The sequence below is a fragment of the Phyllobates terribilis genome, unplaced genomic scaffold (genome assembly GCF_046119375.1).
Source record: "Phyllobates terribilis strain yellow unplaced genomic scaffold, ASM4611937v1 Scaffold_11__3_contigs__length_659146591, whole genome shotgun sequence".
NCBI classification, from domain to species: Eukaryota; Metazoa; Chordata; class Amphibia; order Anura; family Dendrobatidae; genus Phyllobates; species Phyllobates terribilis.
Genome location: NW_027362771.1, coordinates 128997848 through 129018329, shown reverse-complemented (window position 1 = coordinate 129018329; position 20482 = coordinate 128997848). Strand labels below are relative to the sequence as shown.

Below are 20482 nucleotides of genomic sequence, written 5' to 3'. Positions count from 1 at the left end.
CAAAATGAGCAATTGTAAGTACACAGTGCTATATAATATGATCACTGCAATATATTAAGAGGATACAAATTTTATTGGGAGTGCTTATTTATGTATGGCCCATCAATTTGCTTTGCCGACAGTACAGCAATATGATGATAACAGCAATGATATTTATTTAGTGAATTTAAAACTGGTAAATTTTCACATTGTGCTCTGAAAAACGCAATTGCAAATCTGCAAATATAATAATAACTATCATATTTTTACAACAAATTGCAGTTAGAATAATTGCATCAAGCCAAGATCATGTCCCCTTGCTTTAGCAAATGAAGATTATGTCAGTGTGGCGCCCCTGAGGGTTCAATCGCCACAGGGGTACTACAACTGGTGGTGCCTCACTCTCTGGTAAGGAAAGGAGTACAGCCCAAGACGCCAACACCTGCATCCAACACTACACTGCTCCAGGCCGGCTGGAAGGGCAAGATGCGCTGTGTTCTGCTGAGCCCTGTCCCTGGCTGGAGTGGGGGGAACCAGAGTGAGGGGGAACCAAGTAGTGGGTGTGGGTGGAGGAAGCAGTTTAGGGGAGCATTTTTGTTAGGAGTATAAAAATGGGAGCCATCTTAGTTAGTCTGGGTCTGAGTCTGTGGAGTGAGAAGGAGAGAGTAAGCAAGGAGGAGAGGAGCAGGTGCTCTACAGGAGCTCTGCTCCAGAGCGGGCCTGGTAAATGAGGCCCAGCGGAGGAGAGAAGAGGAGGGGAGCAGAGGAGGAAGGCTCCAGTAACTAAAGGGGTCCCAGGGGTACGAAAGGAGCAGGAAGCCACCCGTACGCTCTAATCTGTCAAGTGTCAGAGGGACCAGGCCGCAAGAAGGGAACCTGTCCCTGGGCTAGTCGTGTCGCTTCAAGCCTCGGCTAGGTAACCAGAGGCTTCTGACCTTTATGGTGCAGTTGCCATACTCGCATCCGAGTAGCCAAGAAAGGTAGCCTTGCAGGACCAGGGAACTCCAGATGTCCCTGAAGGATCCAAGGACGCCATCTTGGGGCTCAGTTTGTGAGGCGCAGGGCAGGAGGGAGAGACCCAGCTCGGAAAGTCGGCTGAGGAAAGGAACATATAGAAAGGGGGTCCCGATAAGTACTCTCGAATTGCTGGAGGGACTTCTGAACCCCTGCTTGGTGAACGCAGCGCAACGCGGGAAGCGGTAACCTGTACGGTGTACCTGAGGAAACTAAAAAAGAACTGTGAGTAAAATCGGATGACTGCACCCCACTGTCTCTGTCGGTTATTGCCGCTGCGCCATCATCCTTCCTACGTTACAACGCCCTGCATCCCATCTATCAACTCTGCCCCAGGGGCCATCTCCGCCTGTGGGGAGCAGAAACATCCCAGCTGCGATCCCATCACCCCCGGAGGTCTGCAGCAGCGCTGGTAACTATTACCAGAAACAACAGGTGGCGTCACGAGACAAACTGTTAACAAAAACACTAAAACCCCTTTTAAAGAGTGACCCCAGGGTACGGGCCCGGGAGCCAACTGCCGTGACATCCCACAGAAGGTAAAGGCCCGGGTACCGAGTCTCCCCCAAATCCCCCTGGGCGAGTCATCAGCTGCTGTTCCTCATTGACGTTCATGTCCCCCTTATTGAACAAGTGAAGATTATGTCCTCCTGCTTCCTCAGTGATGTTGGGTGAGATTTATTAAGCTGTTTGTCCTTTGTTGCATATAGCAACCACTTAGATATATTAATAAACTCTGGTAAAAAAAAAGCTAAGTTCTGATTAGTTGCCGAGGGCATCAAAGAAAATTCTTACTATATTATTACGATATTATTACATAATATTCTATGAAGTTTAGAATTAAATATGAAGTTAACTATACTAGTTTATAGAGATCTTCATGAATAGAGTGGGATTCTAAGGGCTCGCTCACACAAGCGTATAACACGGCCGTGTGCTATGCGATGTTTTATCACATAGCACTTAGCCCAATGTTATACTATGGGTCAGTGCAGATTTGCAATTATTTTCTAATTCAGCATGAGAAAAAAATGTATGCTGCAAGTGGCTCTGCAAATCAGATCACGCGCACCCATAGAAGTCTATGTGTGCGTGTAAAACATCGGACTGCACACAGACGTCACAGACAATGGAGAAGAAGGAGACATTAAGTTTTCCATCTTCCCCACGCCTGTGCTCTATTTCTCCCATGCGAGAAAATCAGATCACACTAAGCTGACACTTGGCTTAAACTCTGTAAGAGTTTGATCAAAGTGTCATTTCCATAATTCTCTCGAATGAGAGAATCATCGCTCGTGTGACCCTGGCCTACGACAGGTAATTCTCCCTATTACCACTATTAAAGTTCCAACCACAGTATTGCCTTCAAATTAAAATGGATCAACATTTCTTTGCAAAGACACTCCAGCCTATTGTAGCTAGTATGAATGACACCAATGTAATCAAGTTCATGAAACAGAACGGTGGCTCAGCGGTTAGCACTACAATCTTGCAGCGCTGGGGTCCTGGGTTCAAATCCCACCAAGGACAACATCTGCAAGGAGTTTGTATGTTCTCCCTGTGTTTGCGTGGGTTTCCTCTGGGTTCTCCGGTTTCCTCCCACACTCCAAAGACATACTGATAGGGAACTTAGATTGTGAGCCCCATTGGGGACAGTGATAAAGATGTCTGTAAAGCGCTGTGGAATTAATGGCACTTTATTAGCAAAGCATAATAATAATAAACACCTACAAGAAAAATAAGTACTACGCCCAAAAAGTAAAATTCAATAATGTTTATTAGTACCAACAATTAAAAGACATACAAGCATTAAAAAGTGAAGATTATGTTCAGAGAAACTACTGTATTAAGGTGCCCCAGGAGAATAATCACATTAATTACAAGTGTTGCATAAATGCCATAAATCCAAGAATTCTGCAAGATAATGCTTAAGTGCTGCTGCAAGATGTTTGAATGGCAGAAAGACATACACAATTTCATTTATCTATAAAGTGCATATAAAAAGTAGATTATAATATGAAAATGTTTATAATATATGTTGAAATGCCATCCAACAAATGGTAGGCAATATTCACAGCATTGATACAAAGTGTCCAAAAAACATAAAGTGCTGTGCAATTAAGACCAAGTGGTCAAGTTAAATTGTGTCTGTCTTTCTGCTATTCAAACATCTTGCAGTAGCACTTACGCATTATCTTGCAGAATTCTTGGATTTATGGCATTTATGCAACACTTATAATTAATATGACTATTCTCCTGGGGCACCTTAGTACAGTAGTTTCTCTGTACATAATCTCCACTTTTTAATACATTATTGAAATTTACATTCTGGCCGTAGTACTTCTTTTTCTTGTAGGTTTTTGTAGTTTTTTGAAGTGACCTTTACTTCTTGGCCAAATTATAGGAAAAAGCATAATAATAACAACGCTATCAGTATTTACTTGCAAATAATGTGGACTGCCAACCTCTGTATAGGATCACTTATCGCCAATATTCTGATGGATGTTTGAATTAATAAGAACTGTGCGTCATTTTGGGCATCCATCAGAAAAGGTTCTTTCTTTGAAAAGTCGCACATCTCTCTAATAAAAGAAGTGGCTACACATTGCTTACATATACTTCATTTGTGTCACGTGAAATATATGTTCTAGGGGACATTGTAGCACCCTGAGGATTCGGCTGCTACAGGGGTATTACACCTCAAGCCAGAGGTGTGGTATTCCACTCCCGGGTAAGGATGGAGTGTGGAGCTGAGCTCAGAAAGCTGCATGCACTACACACATCCCATTTCCGAGGAACAGACCAACGGTACTCCCACTTAGAAATGTGCAGGTACGACCGAGTCTGTTCCTGGCTGGAGTGGGAGGGGGGTGGTACATCCCAGTAGTGTAGGGGCAGATAGGGGGAGCAGCCTGGGTAAAGTTAGGAGCTCATTGGGTGCTGGTCACCTGAGCTCACACATAGAGGGAGTATATAAGGTGGGCACCATCTTAGGACAGGGTCTTTGCAGAGGAGTCTTTTGCAGAAGGCTGGTCAGTCTGTCAGTCTTTTGCAGAGCAGTGGAGGAAAGCAGAGGAGCAGAGCAGCCCCAAGGCCAAGAGAGAGAGAGGAGAACGAAAGACCCAGAGGGGGAGAAAGAAGGAACTCTGAGAGCCCAAATTAGACCAGAGGGTGAAGAGTTGGCAACAGGGTACCGGATCCCAAACTGGTGGGGGCTACAGCATACCTCAGCCAGAGACCGGAGGCCATGGGCAGCATCTGCCACGGCCACCCACCAAATCCACCCGGAAGGCAGACCACGCATAGGGTCAGGGAACCCAGAGGCAAGGGTTCGCCAACAAGAGGCCCGAGGGAGCCGGACATAGGTGGATCCCTGGTGGGGAAGGCCAGAGACGAGGACAGGACAGAAAGGGAGCTCAGAACCACGCTCCAGAACTACTTGGGGGTTGGCCGAGTCCAGGACCTGGTGGACGCAGCACGGCTCGGGTGGTCACTCAAGGCCGGAGTGACCGGAACATCTGCAGTAAGTAAAGAACCCTGAACTGCACAACCCGACTCTGACTCTCATTACCATCATCCCTGCACTTCCACAACCACCATCCTCTGCACCTGACCCCCTGAGGCTATACCCTTCCCGTTGGGGGTTATACCACCTAAGCTGCACAAACACCATCAGCCTCAGCGGACCCTGCTGCAGCGGCGGCCGTAGTGACCGCAATTCAACGGGTGGCGTAGTCGACATAAAGAACTTTAGTAACATCAGTAAGGACTGCCACACACTGAGTTTGACACCCTGGGCACGGACCGGGTCACAGCCACTCGGAGACTACAACCCCCATCTGATCCGGCTCCGGGTATCCCCAACAACACTGGCCCAGGGGGCGCGTCAACTTTGGCGTAGTCGGCAGGATTACGTGCCCGCAACAACCGGGTACTGCGTGCCTGAAGAAAAGTACACCGTTACCTCAAAAAGAAGTCTCCTGCCGGTTCCGGAGGGTCCCCGCCAACGGGCCCCATCACAGGTCGTTTCCCGCCGGTTGTCCGCCATTTGCAGCTTTTTCCCGCCATCCATGGAGTTTCCCGCCACTGGGAGACGATTCCCGCCATTTCCAAAGATTTCCCGCCTTGGGGGAGCGGACGCCATTATGGGCGTGCCAGAGGGTGGCAAGAGGCCACCTCCCATCGTGGGCCAGGTCGAAGAATGGCGCCAAAAGCGGAAACCGCCCCCACCAACAGAGACTGTGATGCTGGAAGTGTCCATCAGCGTAAGAGAACTGCCCCTGGAACTGAAGTTGCCCCGGGACCACCCTCGATGTGGGCGGAGACAGAAGAAGAGAACAAAGATGGGTGTCGCCTGGAGCAGTCTGGAGAGAGCGCACCCGGAGACAAGACGTCTGGAAGAGAGTCCAGAGGGAGCCTACCCGGAGATGGAGGGAGAGCCAGGCAGCACCGACCCAGCGGTCAGGAGCCTGATGCGGGCCGCCACTCCAGGCAGCACCGACCCAGTGGTCAGGAGCCTGTTGCAGGTCGCCACTCCAGAAGGCCTGCTGGAGATCCTAGCACAGCTCCCCCGAGACCGGGAGTGTGCACAGACCGCGCTGGAGGGCCTCGCACGGAGGATGGCCCGGGTGCGGCGGGAGACGTTGGCGGAGTGGAGCCGAGAGATGGCCCAGCAGACCGAGACTCGTCAGCGGAGCACGCCACCCGAGACGAGGAGACAGACCGCCTCTGAGGATGGCGCAGGAGGACTGAAGGCCGGAGACGGCCGAGAAGGGAGCCGAACGAATGGAGGCAGGTAAAGGGGACGTCACTACCCCGAGCCGGGAAACCGCGTGCCTGCCCCAGCTCCCCGTCGCAGAGCCCGAAGTACCCCCTGCCGTGCCCGTCGCTGCAACGTCACCGCCGCAGACTAGGCCTCAAACGGAAGCCGCGACCCCTGTGACGTCACACGCCTCGACCCCGAGCGTGGCCAAGCAGGAAGTACCATCGGCCTGGTCGCAAGGCCTAGTACCCCCGGGCGCCGCAATACCAACAGCGCCCCCTACCTCCGCGGAGCCCCCGGCCTGGTCGCAGGGCCAAGTAACACAGGGCGCCGCCGTTCTTACGGTGCCCTTTACTTTCAAGGTGCCCCAGGCCTGGTCGCAAGGCCTGGTTAACCCGGGCGCCGCTACCACCACGGCGCCCATAACACCTAAAGTACCGCACCTGGGTGAGGACCTGTTCGCCCAGCATACGTGCCCGGATGGGCAGCCCTTCGTATGGCCCCAGGAATACATCCAGCTGGAGCTGCAAAAAGCAAGGGCCATGTGCGAACCCCTGATCCCGGCTCCAAAGCCCATGAAGAGGATCTCGCCCCCGCTAGAAGAGACACAGTTTGAGTGGGACCCCACCGGAGAAGATCTCATGGGGTTCACTCAGGAGACTCGGGCAGCCGCAGCGGAGCGTGCAGAGTGCTGCCGCCAGCAGCTCGAGGTCTTTGAGAGGGAGCGGAGAGAGAGGCGGGTCCGGGAACAACAAGCCCAAATAAAGAGCGCGGAGCAGAAGAGCCGGACCAGGAGGAATCCCCGTGCAGCACATGGTCCCCCTTCCACCGGGACTGTGATAAAATTCAACATGCAGCACGGATGGGGCTTTATCAGAGACCATCGAGCAAGAGGACCCGGACGGGTCTGAAACTGAAACTGTCCACAAAGAAAGAGCAGGAGGACGCCGTCGTTGAGTACGGTAGTGAAGAGACTGTACATAGTTACCCGTCAGGGTATAAGAACTGTTACTGCTGCTAGTTAAAATATAGTCCCCGTAGGGACCAGCAAAGTGAACTGTTAACCCCGTGTGTCCCTATTCCCACTGACCGAGGACTGAGAGCGGTCAATCCTCCCTAATACCTGGCCGAGGACTGAGAGCGGCCATATCCCCTTGTATATAGTTGCGCTTCCTAAAGCGCCCCCTACCGGTTTTATAGGAAACCGTGTTTCTTCAGGAGACTGTCGCACTTTACCCGGTCACAAGTTGCACAGTGACCGGAGGAACCAGAAGACAAGAATGTTTTTATGAAAAGTTTATATGAAAAGTTTATGCTGATATATATGGTGTTTTATATGTTTTATATGTTTATGTTTATGAAAAAAAAATGTATGTTTTGGATGTTTTATATCTTACAGCCCGAGGACGTGCTGTGATTTACCAGGGGGGAATGTAGCACCCTGAGGATTCGGCTGCTACAGGGGTATTACACCTCAAGCCAGAGGTGTGGTATTCCACTCCCGGGTAAGGATGGAGTGTGGAGCTGAGCTCAGAAAGCTGCATGCACTACACACATCCCATTTCCGAGGAACAGACCAACGGTACTCCCACTTAGAAATGTGCAGGTACGACCGAGTCTGTTCCTGGCTGGAGTGGGAGGGGGTGGTACATCCCAGTAGTGTAGGGGCAGATAGGGGGAGCAGCCTGGGTAAAGTTAGGAGCTCATTGGGTGCTGGTCACCTGAGCTCACACATAGAGGGAGTATATAAGGTGGGCACCATCTTAGGACAGGGTCTTTGCAGAGGAGTCTTTTGCAGAAGGCTGGTCAGTCTGTCAGTCTTTTGCAGAGCAGTGGAGGAAAGCAGAGGAGCAGAGCAGCCCCAAGGCCAAGAGAGAGAGAGGAGAACGAAAGACCCAGAGGGGGAGAAAGAAGGAACTCTGAGAGCCCAAATTAGACCAGAGGGTGAAGAGTTGGCAACAGGGTACCGGATCCCAAACTGGTGGGGGCTACAGCATACCTCAGCCAGAGACCGGAGGCCGTGGGCAGCATCTGCCACGGCCACCCACCAAATCCACCCGGAAGGCAGACCACGCATAGGGTCAGGGAACCCAGAGGCAAGGGTTCGCCAACAAGAGGCCCGAGGGAGCCGGACATAGGTGGATCCCTGGTGGGGAAGGCCAGAGACGAGGACAGGACAGAAAGGGAGCTCAGAACCACGCTCCAGAACTACTTGGGGGTTGGCCGAGTCCAGGACCTGGTGGACGCAGCACGGCTCGGGTGGTCACTCAAGGCCGGAGTGACCGGAACATCTGCAGTAAGTAAAGAACCCTGAACTGCACAACCCGACTCTGACTCTCATTACCATCATCCCTGCACTTCCACAACCACCATCCTCTGCACCTGACCCCCTGAGGCTATACCCTTCCCGTTGGGGGTTATACCACCTAAGCTGCACAAACACCATCAGCCTCAGCGGACCCTGCTGCAGCGGCGGCCGTAGTGACCGCAATTCAACGGGTGGCGTAGTCGACATAAAGAACTTTAGTAACATCAGTAAGGACTGCCACACACTGAGTTTGACACCCTGGGCACGGACCGGGTCACAGCCACTCGGAGACTACAACCCCCATCTGATCCGGCTCCGGGTATCCCCAACAACACTGGCCCAGGGGGCGCGTCAACATGATCTTCGCTTGATCCAAATAATTAATGATCTTACCTGGACATTCATGTTCTGTGCAGTTCCAAACACCACCAGTGCAAATACTGACAGAAAAATAAACATGCAAAAATCAGTAACGTAAGTATCAATATTGTGATATCCGAATCTATCTAACAGCTTACTAATAGATTAACTAGCTTCTATGTCATTGTGCCTCCTGTGTAAGTAAGAAAATAAGACTGCAAGCCCTTCAGGGACGAGACTGATGTGAGTGATAACAATATGGCTTTGATTCATTAAGACTGGTGATTTTCTCACCGGTCTTGATTGGGGGACATAGTGGAGTCACATATTTCTGATTCATGAAGAGATGCATGCTTCTTCATGAATCCGGAGCGTCTGATGATTAGCATGCACCTCAGGGCGTTACACGAGAGATCTCACTCCAGTCATAAATTAGACAAGGTATGACGTCACGCCCCGTTGCTTCCCCATCACATCCCAGCTCCAACCACTTCGCCGAATCTGGGAGAACCTGGCGTGAAATGCTAAAAGTTGCTACATTTTGGTACAAAACCATTGCAAAGCTTTTCATCCACTTTTTTGGTATAAAAGCTTTCATGAATCAGGGCTAATATGTCGGTTTAGAGCATTACAAAATATTTTGGTGAAAAATAGGCAAAAAAAACAAAACGTAATAATTACCACATGCTGCATTCTTGTTCAATTTTAGAACCCGCTGGGTAAGCTGTTCCATGGTAAATGCAAGGGCAGCTAGTAACAGAAACACAGGAACCATTGTCCAGGATCAGCCCTAGTTCAAGAAGAAAAGTGAAGACCATACATTGAAACTCCATATAAGTAAGTGTATGTTAGAAAATTGTATTATTTTTACTAAATAGTTATACTTTAATATTTATGGTAGGGTAAAAATGACTTGTTAATATAATTATCCTGTATATTTTGAAACGTGTCTAAATAAGGCCCTATACATTGACCATGTCCACCAGAAGTGCTTGTACTCACAGAATAATTTGTTCACTACTTCTTTACCTTTTAGGTTAAAGTGATATTCCCATCTCCAAGATCCTATCCCAATATTTAGTAGGTGTAATAATAATAATATTAGCAAATACCTCCAATTAGAAATGTAGTATAGTTCTTCTGATTCACTATGTTGCTTACCCCATGTGCAGGGCATTGCAATAGGTTAGGTATCCATGGTTACAACCACTAACAACTAAATAACTGTCACTATATGAGTGGTCGTAATATAGCCTGCAGGCAGTACGACGCGTTTTTACAAGCACTTTTCAACTGTACCTGTTTAACTTCAGACAACCCCTTTAATAATGGGCTATCTGGGACCAGGAGAGCTCCTAGGAGTGTAGAAAATTTACCCAGGCGGTAGGAGTTTCTACTCAATGCTAATTTATTAATATTGAGCACAATGAATTATAGGTGGGAAGTACATTGATTCTCACTCATGTATGTAACATCCAGGACTGGAAGTGTATATTTCATTAATGTGTATTATTTACTATGCTGTACTCTCTCTTACCGTCTGGGCAGTAACATCCATCCAGGCAGTGCAAATTGCTTCCAAGACATTCTTTTTCATAAGTACAAGTTGGTGGGCAGCAGCTTATACAATCTCGGTGAACAAAATTGTTTTCACATTTTTCAGCTGAAATAAAACATATATCATATAAATGGACTCAATTTTAGAATTTTGAGCCTCATTCATTATTGCATTTGCACCTTTTTATTTTTCTACTTTTTGGTGTTTCTCATCTGTTTTTCATTTGCACCTTATGCTTCATTTGTCTGCTATTTTTTATGTTCCTCATCGTGGGTAGAATTTTGAATTTCTAAATATTTTTCTGCTGATTCATCAATTGTGACTTTTTGAGAAGTTTTATGTTCACTAGAAAATTTTGTAGCAATTATAGCAAAATTTTGCAAAATGAGCAAAAAAAAAGGTCAACAGAAAAAATTTGTTTTTTGTACAAATTTCAGGAATTGCATGCTATTCTGAGGAATTTTGACAAATAATTAATAGGGACTTTCATGCTTCTGTCATGCAGATAATTGTAAGATAATTATGTTCACCATCAAGAGACATACTGTATGTTATCTGCCTATACTGCCATATTGTAGATATAAAAAGTTGACACAACTCTGTTAAGATGCCAGGTTTTTAATATGTAAAAAAAAATCATATCAAGAAGAATCATTTCAGAAATTTTTCTACCTTTAATGTCATCCATAAACAGTACAAATCCATTGAGAAACAAACTGAAATCATTTTGAGGGTCAAAATAAAAATAACAAAACTAAAATATTGTGGTTGCATAAGTGTGAACACCCTCTTAAAATTGGGGATGTGGTTGTATTCAGAATTAGTCAATCACATTTAAGCTCATGTTAAGTAGTAGTCAGAACACAGCTGCCGTCATTTAAAGTAATTCTGATAAACCCTAAACTTTAGCTGTTCTAGTAGGATTTTAATCACATTTTCTTATTTGCATTTTACAGCAAAAGCCATGGTCCACAAACAGCTTACAACACAGCAAAGGGATCTCATTGTTGAAAGTTATTAGTCATGAGAAGATGATACAAAAAATGTACAAGGCATTATATACATGGAACACTGTGAAGAAGTGGCTTATATTTGGCACTACAGTGACATTACCAAGAACTGGACGTCCCTCAAAAATTGATGAATAGACAAGAAGACAATTAGCCTGGAAGGCTGCCAAAAGACCTAAGCAAAAAAAACAGCAAAAAATGGCTTTGCCAGAAGAAGAGCAACCTTTTGGAATGGTCCATACAGAGACCAGACATGAATTCAAATGAAAATCTGTGGGTTGACCTGAAGAGGGAAGGAGATGCCCTCGCAATCTGACAGAATTAGAGTGCTGCTGCAAGGAAGAGTGGGCAAAGATTACCTATTATAGATGTGGCATGCTGATAGACTCCTACCCAAAAAGACTAAATGGCATACTAAATTCAAAGGGTACTTCAACAAAGTATTAGTTTAAGGGTGTGCATATTTATGCAACCACATTATTTTAGTACTTAATTTTTCTTTTTTTTCGCAATAAAAGATTTGCGTATGTGAAAAACTGAACAATTTTCTGCAGTGTGTCAGTTTTGACTATCAATGTTTCATCAGTTTTTCTTGTATGTAAAAAAAAGCTGAAGGAGTTTTTTGAAGCTTCTGATATGAAACAGTCAGCAAAAAAACATACAGTACTATGATACAACTAGGATGAAATCAGTGTGCTGTCTGTGATTTTCATTGACCCATAAGCTAGCATGTGTGAGATTGATTGATTAGGATGAAAAAATTGGCTTCTCAGTTTTTTGGAGTTTTTTGCAGATACTGTATATATGTGTGTGATAAAAAGGTTATATTTTATCCCTATTGCCAGTTTTGTGTCTCAGTTCTCCTGTAGGCTTTGCATCAAGGCCGTCCCAGGGAATGCGATAGGTCTGTCAACTAGGGGAACCATACAGAACATAGGGATATAGTTTGCACTACACAAGGCAGCTGATAGTTAACAGTTTGGGTTTAGCCCACAAGTTGGGAGGGGTTAGACCAGTTTTTATAGAAAAGGTTTTCTGATTTTAGTCAGTCAAGTTCAGAGTCAAGGAGTGGAGTCTAGTCAGTGAAAGAGAAGGAGAGTGGAGTTGAGAAGAAGACTATACACTACAGTGCTAACAGGTTCTAAGAAAGTTGATGCAGCAGAGCTGTAATGGTTCTGTCAGTAGAAGTCTACTAACAGTATGAGGGTACATCCGGAGCTTTGTCTGGACGCCGGGACAGTCCTGGGCCTAAGGCCCAGAAGAGGTATTGAGTGTCATATGTCGGTCTCCCCTCTGAGGAAGATGTCAGCCGGGTTGCAGCGGAAGGGAAGGATGGCAGGCCTCAAGGAAGCTGTTACGTCCAATAGGAAGTCTTTAGGGTCAGCAGAAGAAGTTGGGCTCGGAACAGATAGGACAGAACGGAGGCTAAGACAGATAGTACACAGGACAAAGGTAACATCACCAAAAATAGACTGTCTTAATCTGTTTGCTGCAGTTGTGTGTAACTGAATTGCACAGTAAAGCTGAACCTGTTAAACCGGACCCAAGATCTCTTGTCTTGTCAGTAGCCGGAATCGGTCCCATGTAAGAAGGACTCCCGAACTAAAAGTGAGTAAAGAACGAATGCCACAGCATCTCCCATACAACTCAGACTCCAATTTCAGGGCAAAGAGAAGTCAGTTTCGGCCCACAGCAAACCTGCCCTGTACCCCCCTTCAGCTGGACTAGGGGAGGGTGAGTAAATTTCCGGGGGTTTTCGAAACTGGAAAACCCCTTAAAAGTGCATCAAAAGCAGTTGCTTGCTCCTCAATGTTTTCAGCATCTCCAACAAATAATTCTGTATTAAAATATTACCTGTTAGTTTGCCTACACATTAGAAAAGAAACCACAGCTAAAATGTTTTTACTATCACCATAATAATGCACTTACTGCATGCAGGGAAGTCATCGCGCCAGTCTCGTATGGGAAAGCCGGAATGGGAGCATGCTCTTGCGTACTCCATTACAGCGCGACAGTAGGTTTCTTCATCATCTTGTCTGAGGATACAAAAGAATAATCACCATACCTGATGTGCCATGTACCACTTCGTTATGCTCCTGAGAATTCTGTATTTTATTGCATTAATCGTAGGGCCTATCTGTGAGAACCACATTAAGGCTGTTTTCACACGTTCAGTATTTGATCAGTATTTTACATCAGTATTTGTAAGCCAAAACCAGGAGTGGAACAATCAGAGGAAAAGTATAATAGAAACACGTCACCACTTCTGCATTTTTCACCCACTCCTGATTTTGGCTTACAAATACTGATGTGAAATACTGGCCAAATACTGAACATGTGAATGTGGCCTAGCAGACAGATATTCTTATATTTGGTTTACAGATTTAAAGGGAATCTGTCACCACTTTGGAGTTATCAGACCTCTACTATGGCCATATAGGGTATATAGAAAATTTCCCGGGCATGCGCAGAGTGCCGCTCACATAGAGCACGCTTTGCTTCATCCCGGCCCTGTCTGCCTGTGCCCTGCGCCGCAGGTTTCTATTGCGCAGGCGCCGGGAAGGGACAGTGACTCCGCGGCGCCTGCTCAATAGAAACCTGTGACGCAGTGCATAGGCAGACGGGGCTGGGATGAAGCAAAGCGTGTTCTATGTGAGTGGCGCTTTGCGCATGCCCGGGAAGTCAGGGAGTACAGTGCACATCACAGGGCCCTGTGATGGGGAGGGGGGGAATATGATAATTAAGCACATAGGCGGGGATTTGGGGGGAATAACAAGCACATAGGCGGGGATTGCTTGGCGTCCAGGATTGAGGGTGAGGGGTGTCATGTGTACCAGGATTTGAGGGTGAGGGGTGCCATGCGTACCAGGATTGAGGGTGAGAGGTGCCATGCATACCAGGATTGGGGGTGAGGGCAGCACATAACAGGATGGGGAAACAGGATTGGGGAGCACAAATACCAGGATGGGGGTAGCACAAATACCAGGATGGGGGCAGCACAAATACCAGGATGGGGGCAGCACATACCAGCATGAGAGACCATATACCAATAAAAATGCTCACCACCCGGGCATAGAACAGGCTCAATAGCTAGTTAGTAATATAAAACAACATGAAAATGTATAAGGCTCAGACCAGAGATCACATTATAGGAGTTGCCCAGGATTACACCACTACTGTCCATGGATGGGTATTAGATTGAAGCTCATTCTCATTCAAGTGAAAGGAGCCAAACTAAATAATAGTCACACTCTATGGAGCTGTTCTAGAAAATCAGTTAAACCTTATTTGCAATCCTAGATAAATATTTTCACTTGTTTGATCTTTCAGCCCATTAACACTTACTTGCAAAGATCGTTCATGCAGCTGGCGATGAAAGAATATGGGTCAATAGTCTCATGGCAGCTCAGAAAGGGGAAGTGCAACAGCACCTGACACTTGAGAAACGTTGCCTGTTTTCAAATAATACAAGGTCAACATAATCTGTACTGCGAAACCTCTCGTACTAACACATGCAATGGGAGATGCTGCACACCAGCATCACATCTATTCATCATGCAAACAGAGCAGCTCTCAGGTGAAGTTTACCTACGGTGAAGTCTATTTGACTATTTTTTGGCCGCAAATACTTATTTTCTGGGTTTGGTTAGAATGTACAATACCATGAATGTCATATCACAGCTCCGTAGAGCTCAGAGGTTGTGTGGAGATGATACAGTATATGGTCATATGCTGATGTACGTTTATGTTCTCCCTCTACATAGATTGTAGCTAAATACGGTGGTAAAAGAAAGCAGAAAAGAACAAGAGAAGAGAATCTGCAATCAGTGATCCGTAAATATATATGGCAGTGGGCTTCATACGTTCTGATGATAATGTTAACTAAGAAGCTTTGTTAAGTATTGCCTGGCCGCAATAGATCAATGCATGAGCTTGGGACATGCGGTCCACGTCTTTTTTTTTGAATAATTATAACAAAAGCTGCCTGGCAATGACTAAACAGAGATTGTATCTGGCATCCAGCTAAAGAGGACATTTCTCTGAGATGCTGACAGAATGGTAGACACAGAATACCCCAAACATTTAGATGCCGTGCATGAGAAGGTTATGGCATTCACTATTGTAAACTCTTCTCGATTCCCCTCTAAAACTCTGTAGAATTGTGAATGGTGCTCTGGAGTATCGTATAGACTAGGACTCCCCAACCCATGGCTCGGAAGGCACACGTGGTTCACGGGTCCATGATGGGTGGCTCTTTGCTAGATGTTAAGTATGCTTCCTATAAGGGAGGAGGGCACTAGGTATTGATGTGCCTTCTGTTGGAAAGCTTTGGTTGTCATTATTCTGATAGTGGTAGAATTAGGGTGTCACTACTGAGTAGGGGAGGTACTGAATGCGGCTTGCAATCATTTATCAATGCTGAATGTGGCTTTCAAAGTAAGAAAAGTTGGGGACCTCTGGTCTAGAGTATAATGCATTTACAGACTCACTCAACATTTACTAAATTTTATACCGGTATATAGTCAGCAATATGGAGTCCAAAAGTGATCATACACTTTAAAGGGTTTTTTTCATGAACAAAGTACATTTTAATTAGTAGATCTTGAAATAATATTAGTTCCACAATTAGATGTGTTAAAAAAAATGTTCCTGTGCTGAGATAATCTTATAAATATGCCCCTGCTGTGTACTGTGTAATGGCTGTGTCTGACCGAACAGGAACATGGTCTGATCATACCACATCTCCTGGGTAAGGGAGGAAGCAAAACAGCATGCAGACAAAACAACATGGGATCGCAAATGATTCTTTTTGTGAGGTAAAACATTTCACTGCCTGTTTTTAAGCAATGTTTTACTTGAAAGAATCAGCTGTGATCCCCTGCTGTCCGGTCTATATACTCTTTTCCTTCTCCCCCTGCCCAGGAGATGTGGTATGATCAGACCATGTTCCTGTACGGTCAGACACAGCCATTACACAATACACAGCAGGGACACATTTATAAGATTATCTCAGCACAGGAACATTTTATTTAAACACATCCAATTGTGGAAGTTATTATTATTCCAAGATCTATTGATTAAAATGTTGATTAAAATTAACTTTGTCCATGGGAAAACCCCTTTAAATATTAATAGCTAAGATTACGTTCACATATACAGAGTGTATCACATCATTATGAGACCTAAATACTAAATAAACAGTTCTATTTACTGTGGTCAGCTACATGAATTTTAAAGTGTACTTCTAATTATATGGAAAAATGATTATGATTATGTAGGACTGTGCACAATAATCGCTTTCCTAAATCACTTGGATTTCAGATTTTGATCTAAATAGCAGCATGCCATGGTCCATGCTGTCACCAAGATGTTTGTCTCCTGTGCTGCAGAATATAATGGAATGCCGCCATGTCTCCTATTATTTTTCTGCATAATTGGAGGTACACTTTAAAATTAAGTTTCAAACTGCTAAGCCACACAATGCACACTGCCAAGTGATCAATATCAGACCTGGCACCTCCACCAATCAGCTGTTTTCAGCTCCAGCATGAATGTGAACAGTGAACAGAGCCACGCAGCTCCATAAACTGTGTAGTGGCCATTCCCAGGTACTGCAGTTCAGCTCCTATTGAAACAGCTAATTGGTGGAGTTCCAAGTGTCAGATTCCCGCCAAACTGATATTTCGGATAGGTCATTAGTATCTTCAGCCTGGAAAACTCTTGAAACATTAAAAATGTAGCAGGATTTTTTCAAATATCACCCTTTGCAATGTATAGGGTAAAACCTGCAGACAAATCTACAAGACATCCAGGGTGGAAGAAGCTGAACAGGCTGGATGCTTCCAGAAATAAGATCATTTTAATATATGGATCTATTGATCTATTGTGTATCAGTACAAACATACCTCATGGACGGACTCCTGAGAACAAGGATTTGGGTATTCAGAGACTGTGGGTAGACAAACTGGTTCATCTGGAATTTGGATATACCAGCTGTTCGCAAACAAAGCTATGTCTTCTGTAGTTTCTTCTGCTGTATATAGGCAATTGAAATTATATAGATGCTTTATATACTTAAATTACATTATGTTAACACTTTGTATCAGTACCAAATATTTGATATAACAATTTTATCTTTTTTATCGTTAATACATTTCTAAAAGTCCATTTTATTTATCTCATCCAATCAAACGTCCCAAGGGGGATTCAGGTACAGTATGTATAGTCCTTTAAGAAGTGTAAGATATTAGAAATGACTGCTTAAAGCGGTTTTCCACTTTTAAGTAAAGTTGACCACAAATGCTGTAATATACATGAAATAACAAACAGAGAAGGTACTCACTATCCCCGGGTCCAGCCCCGGCTCTCTGCCGCCGCTCCACTCTCAGTGTTTTGGTTGCAGCAGTTGAGTCACATGAATAGCTCACATCACTACTGCAGCCAAACACTGAGCTTGCCGCCTCATGTCATCTACACCGGCAGAGCCACTGAGCTCAGTGATTGGCTGCAGTGGTCAAGATGTCACCTCTGCAGCCAAACACTGAGACAAGAGCAATTGTGGAGAGGCGGCACTGGAACAAGGGAGGGTGATCTTATATTACTTATAGAAAAGTGTTTTGGGGTCTCCTTTACTTAAAGTGGAAAAGCCCTTTAACTTGAAAAGTGAGCGCATGTGCCTGCAGTTACATAAATAGCAAATGATCATTTATAATATTAAGGTATATTCACATGAGACAGGTTTGATGAGAAACCCTTGGTTATGAAGCATTTCTGTTCAAAATGTAGTACTAGCCAAAAGTCTGTATACTCCTATTTATGGAATGGTTTTCCTTGTTCTTATTGGAATGTAGACATTGAAAGCTGCAAAACCATGAAGGAACACATATGGAAAACAATGAATAAAGAAACATGTATGAAACAAACCAGAATATAATGTACTGCATGTTAAACCTTTCGATTCCTCAAAGTACCTCTCCTTTATTCTGATTACAAGTTTACACCACATTGGTATTCTCTCAAGCAACTTCATCAGGAATTCACCTGGAATGGCTTCCAAAGAACAGGTATGCCTAGTTCAGGGGCGTACATAGAAATCATGGGGCCCCATAGCAGAAGCTCTAATTGCCCCCACCCCCACAAAAAAGATATAAATATTTGTGTCACAGAAGAGCAGCTCTCACAACTTTCCAGCCTTTACTTAGTAATTTTCCTCCTGCTGATGTCCTAGATTCCTCCTTCATTGCTCCCATAAAGTATGATGCCAATAAAAGTGCCCCCCAAACACTGTATGATACCCCCATGGTGCATTCCTCCACATGCACAGTATGACCCTACTGTGCCCCACTTCAACTCCCAAGGGAAAGTATGGTGACTCCAACATAGTATGATCCCCCAACTGTGACTCCCACACAGCCCTCCATACAGTATAATGGGCCTACATAAAGTATAATAGCACGCACTAGCCCTCCAAACAGTATAATGGCCCCCACACATCCCTCCAAACAGTATGATGGATCCCACACAAACCTTCACGCTGTATAATTGCTTTCATACAGTTTAATGGTGCCCACATAGCCCTCAAAATATTATAATTGCACCACATAGCCTTCCATGTAGTATAATACGCCACCCATAATCCTCCATATAGTATAATGCGCCGCCGATAATCCTCCATATAGTATAATGCGTCCCCCATAATCCTCCATATAGTATAATGAACTTCCCATGGTCCTCCATAGAATATAATGCACTCCCCTTAGTCCTCCATACAGTATATTACACACCCCATATGGTAAAATGCAGCCACATATAGTATAATGCACCCCACAGTCCTACAGTATTATGGGCACCACGTACTCACTGATTTTAAAATACCGTATATTTTAACCCCTTAATAGCCTATGATGCATTAGTACGCTATAGGCTATTACCTCCGGTTCAGTGCGGGCTCCGGCGCTGAGCCTGCACTGAACCGGGTACATTTAACAGAGCCGCGCCGGAAGCGCGGCCTTAGCCCCACCCATCGGTGACCCCGTCACATGATCGCGGGTCACCAATGGGTCGGCATGACAACCCGGGGTCTGCAGCAGACCCCTGTGATTGTCATGTTTCGCTAGCTATGAGCACCACTTAGTGGTCGGCACTCATAGCACAGGAGCATTTCTCCTGCATACAGGCGATTTGCTTGTCGCAAGTATGCAGTAGAAGCAATCAGAAAACTGCAGCTTCTAGTCTCCTATGGAGACTATTGAAGCCTACAGAAAGTGTAAAAAACTGGTTTTAAAAATATAAAAAAAATTAAAAATATATAAAAGTTTAAATCACCCCCCTTTCGCCCCATTCAAAATAAAATAATAAAAAGAAATTCCCACATACACATATTTGGTATCGCCGCGTTCAGAATCGCCCGATCTATCAATATAAAAAAGAATTAATCCGATCGGTAAATGGCGTAACAAGAAAAAAATTCTAAACGCCAGAATTACGTTTTTTTGGTCGTCGCAACATTACAATAAAATGCAATAACGGGCGATCAAAATATTGGATTTATCTCAAAATGGTATCAATAAAAACGTCAGCTCGGCACGCAAAAAATAAACCCTCACCTGGCCCCACATCCCGAAAAATTGAGACGCTCCGGGTCTCAGAAAATGGCGCCATTTTTTTTTTTTTTTTTAGCAGACATTGGATTTTTTTTTCACCACTAAAATAAAAAATAACTTATACATGTTTGGTGAGTACGAACTCGTAATGACGTGGAGAATGATAATGGCAGGTCAGTTTTAGCATTCAGTGAACGTGGTAAAAAAAACAAAAAAACTGTGGAATTGCATTTTTTTTGCAATTTCACCAGGAATTTTTTTCCTGTTTTCCAGTACACGATATGGTAAAAACAGTGATGGCGTTTAAAAGTAAAACTCGTCCCACAAAAAATAAGCCCTCACATGACCATATTGACCAAAAAATATAAAGGCTATGGCTCTGGGAAGAAGGAGAGCAAAAAATGAAAACGCAAAAATGGAAAAACCCAAGTTCCTTAAGGGGTTAAATAAGCCGACCTGAGTATAAGCCGAGGCCCCTAATTTTACCACAAAAAACTGGGAAAACGTATTGACTCGAGTATAAGCTTAGGGTGGAAAATGCAGCAGCTACTGGTAAATTTCCCTATCCTGGAATGTATGGCACCCCTCATCCCCCAATCCTGGTACGTATGTCAACCCTCATCTCCCAATCCTGGTACATATGGCACCCCTCATTCCCCAATCCTGATACGTATGGCACCCCTCATCCCCCAATCCTGGTACGTGTGGCACCCCTAATCCCCCAATCCTGGTACGTATGGCACCTCTCATCCCCCAATCCTGGTACGTATTGCTCCCTCATCCCCCCAATCCTGGTATGTATGGTCTCCTCATCCTCCAATCCTGGTATGCATGGCCTCCTCATCCCCCAATCCTGGTATGCATGGCCTCCTCATCCCTCAACCCTGG

The 20482-nt window shown here is 45.1% G+C and overlaps 1 protein-coding gene across 1 annotated transcript in view; it reads right to left on the bottom strand.

Annotated features, from left to right (window-relative positions):
- Positions 1-20482, bottom strand: part of OTOGL (otogelin like) — a 346660-nt gene that overhangs the window by 271246 nt on the left and 54932 nt on the right. The window contains exons 9-14 of the mRNA XM_073651595.1: positions 16898-17025; positions 14337-14443; positions 12921-13027; positions 9961-10086; positions 9105-9213; positions 8457-8503 (exon numbers count right to left, since the gene is read on the bottom strand). Of these exons, the coding sequence (XP_073507696.1) occupies positions 8457-8503; positions 9105-9213; positions 9961-10086; positions 12921-13027; positions 14337-14443; positions 16898-17025 (624 nt within the window). The remainder of the gene's footprint in view (positions 1-8456; positions 8504-9104; positions 9214-9960; positions 10087-12920; positions 13028-14336; positions 14444-16897; positions 17026-20482) is intronic.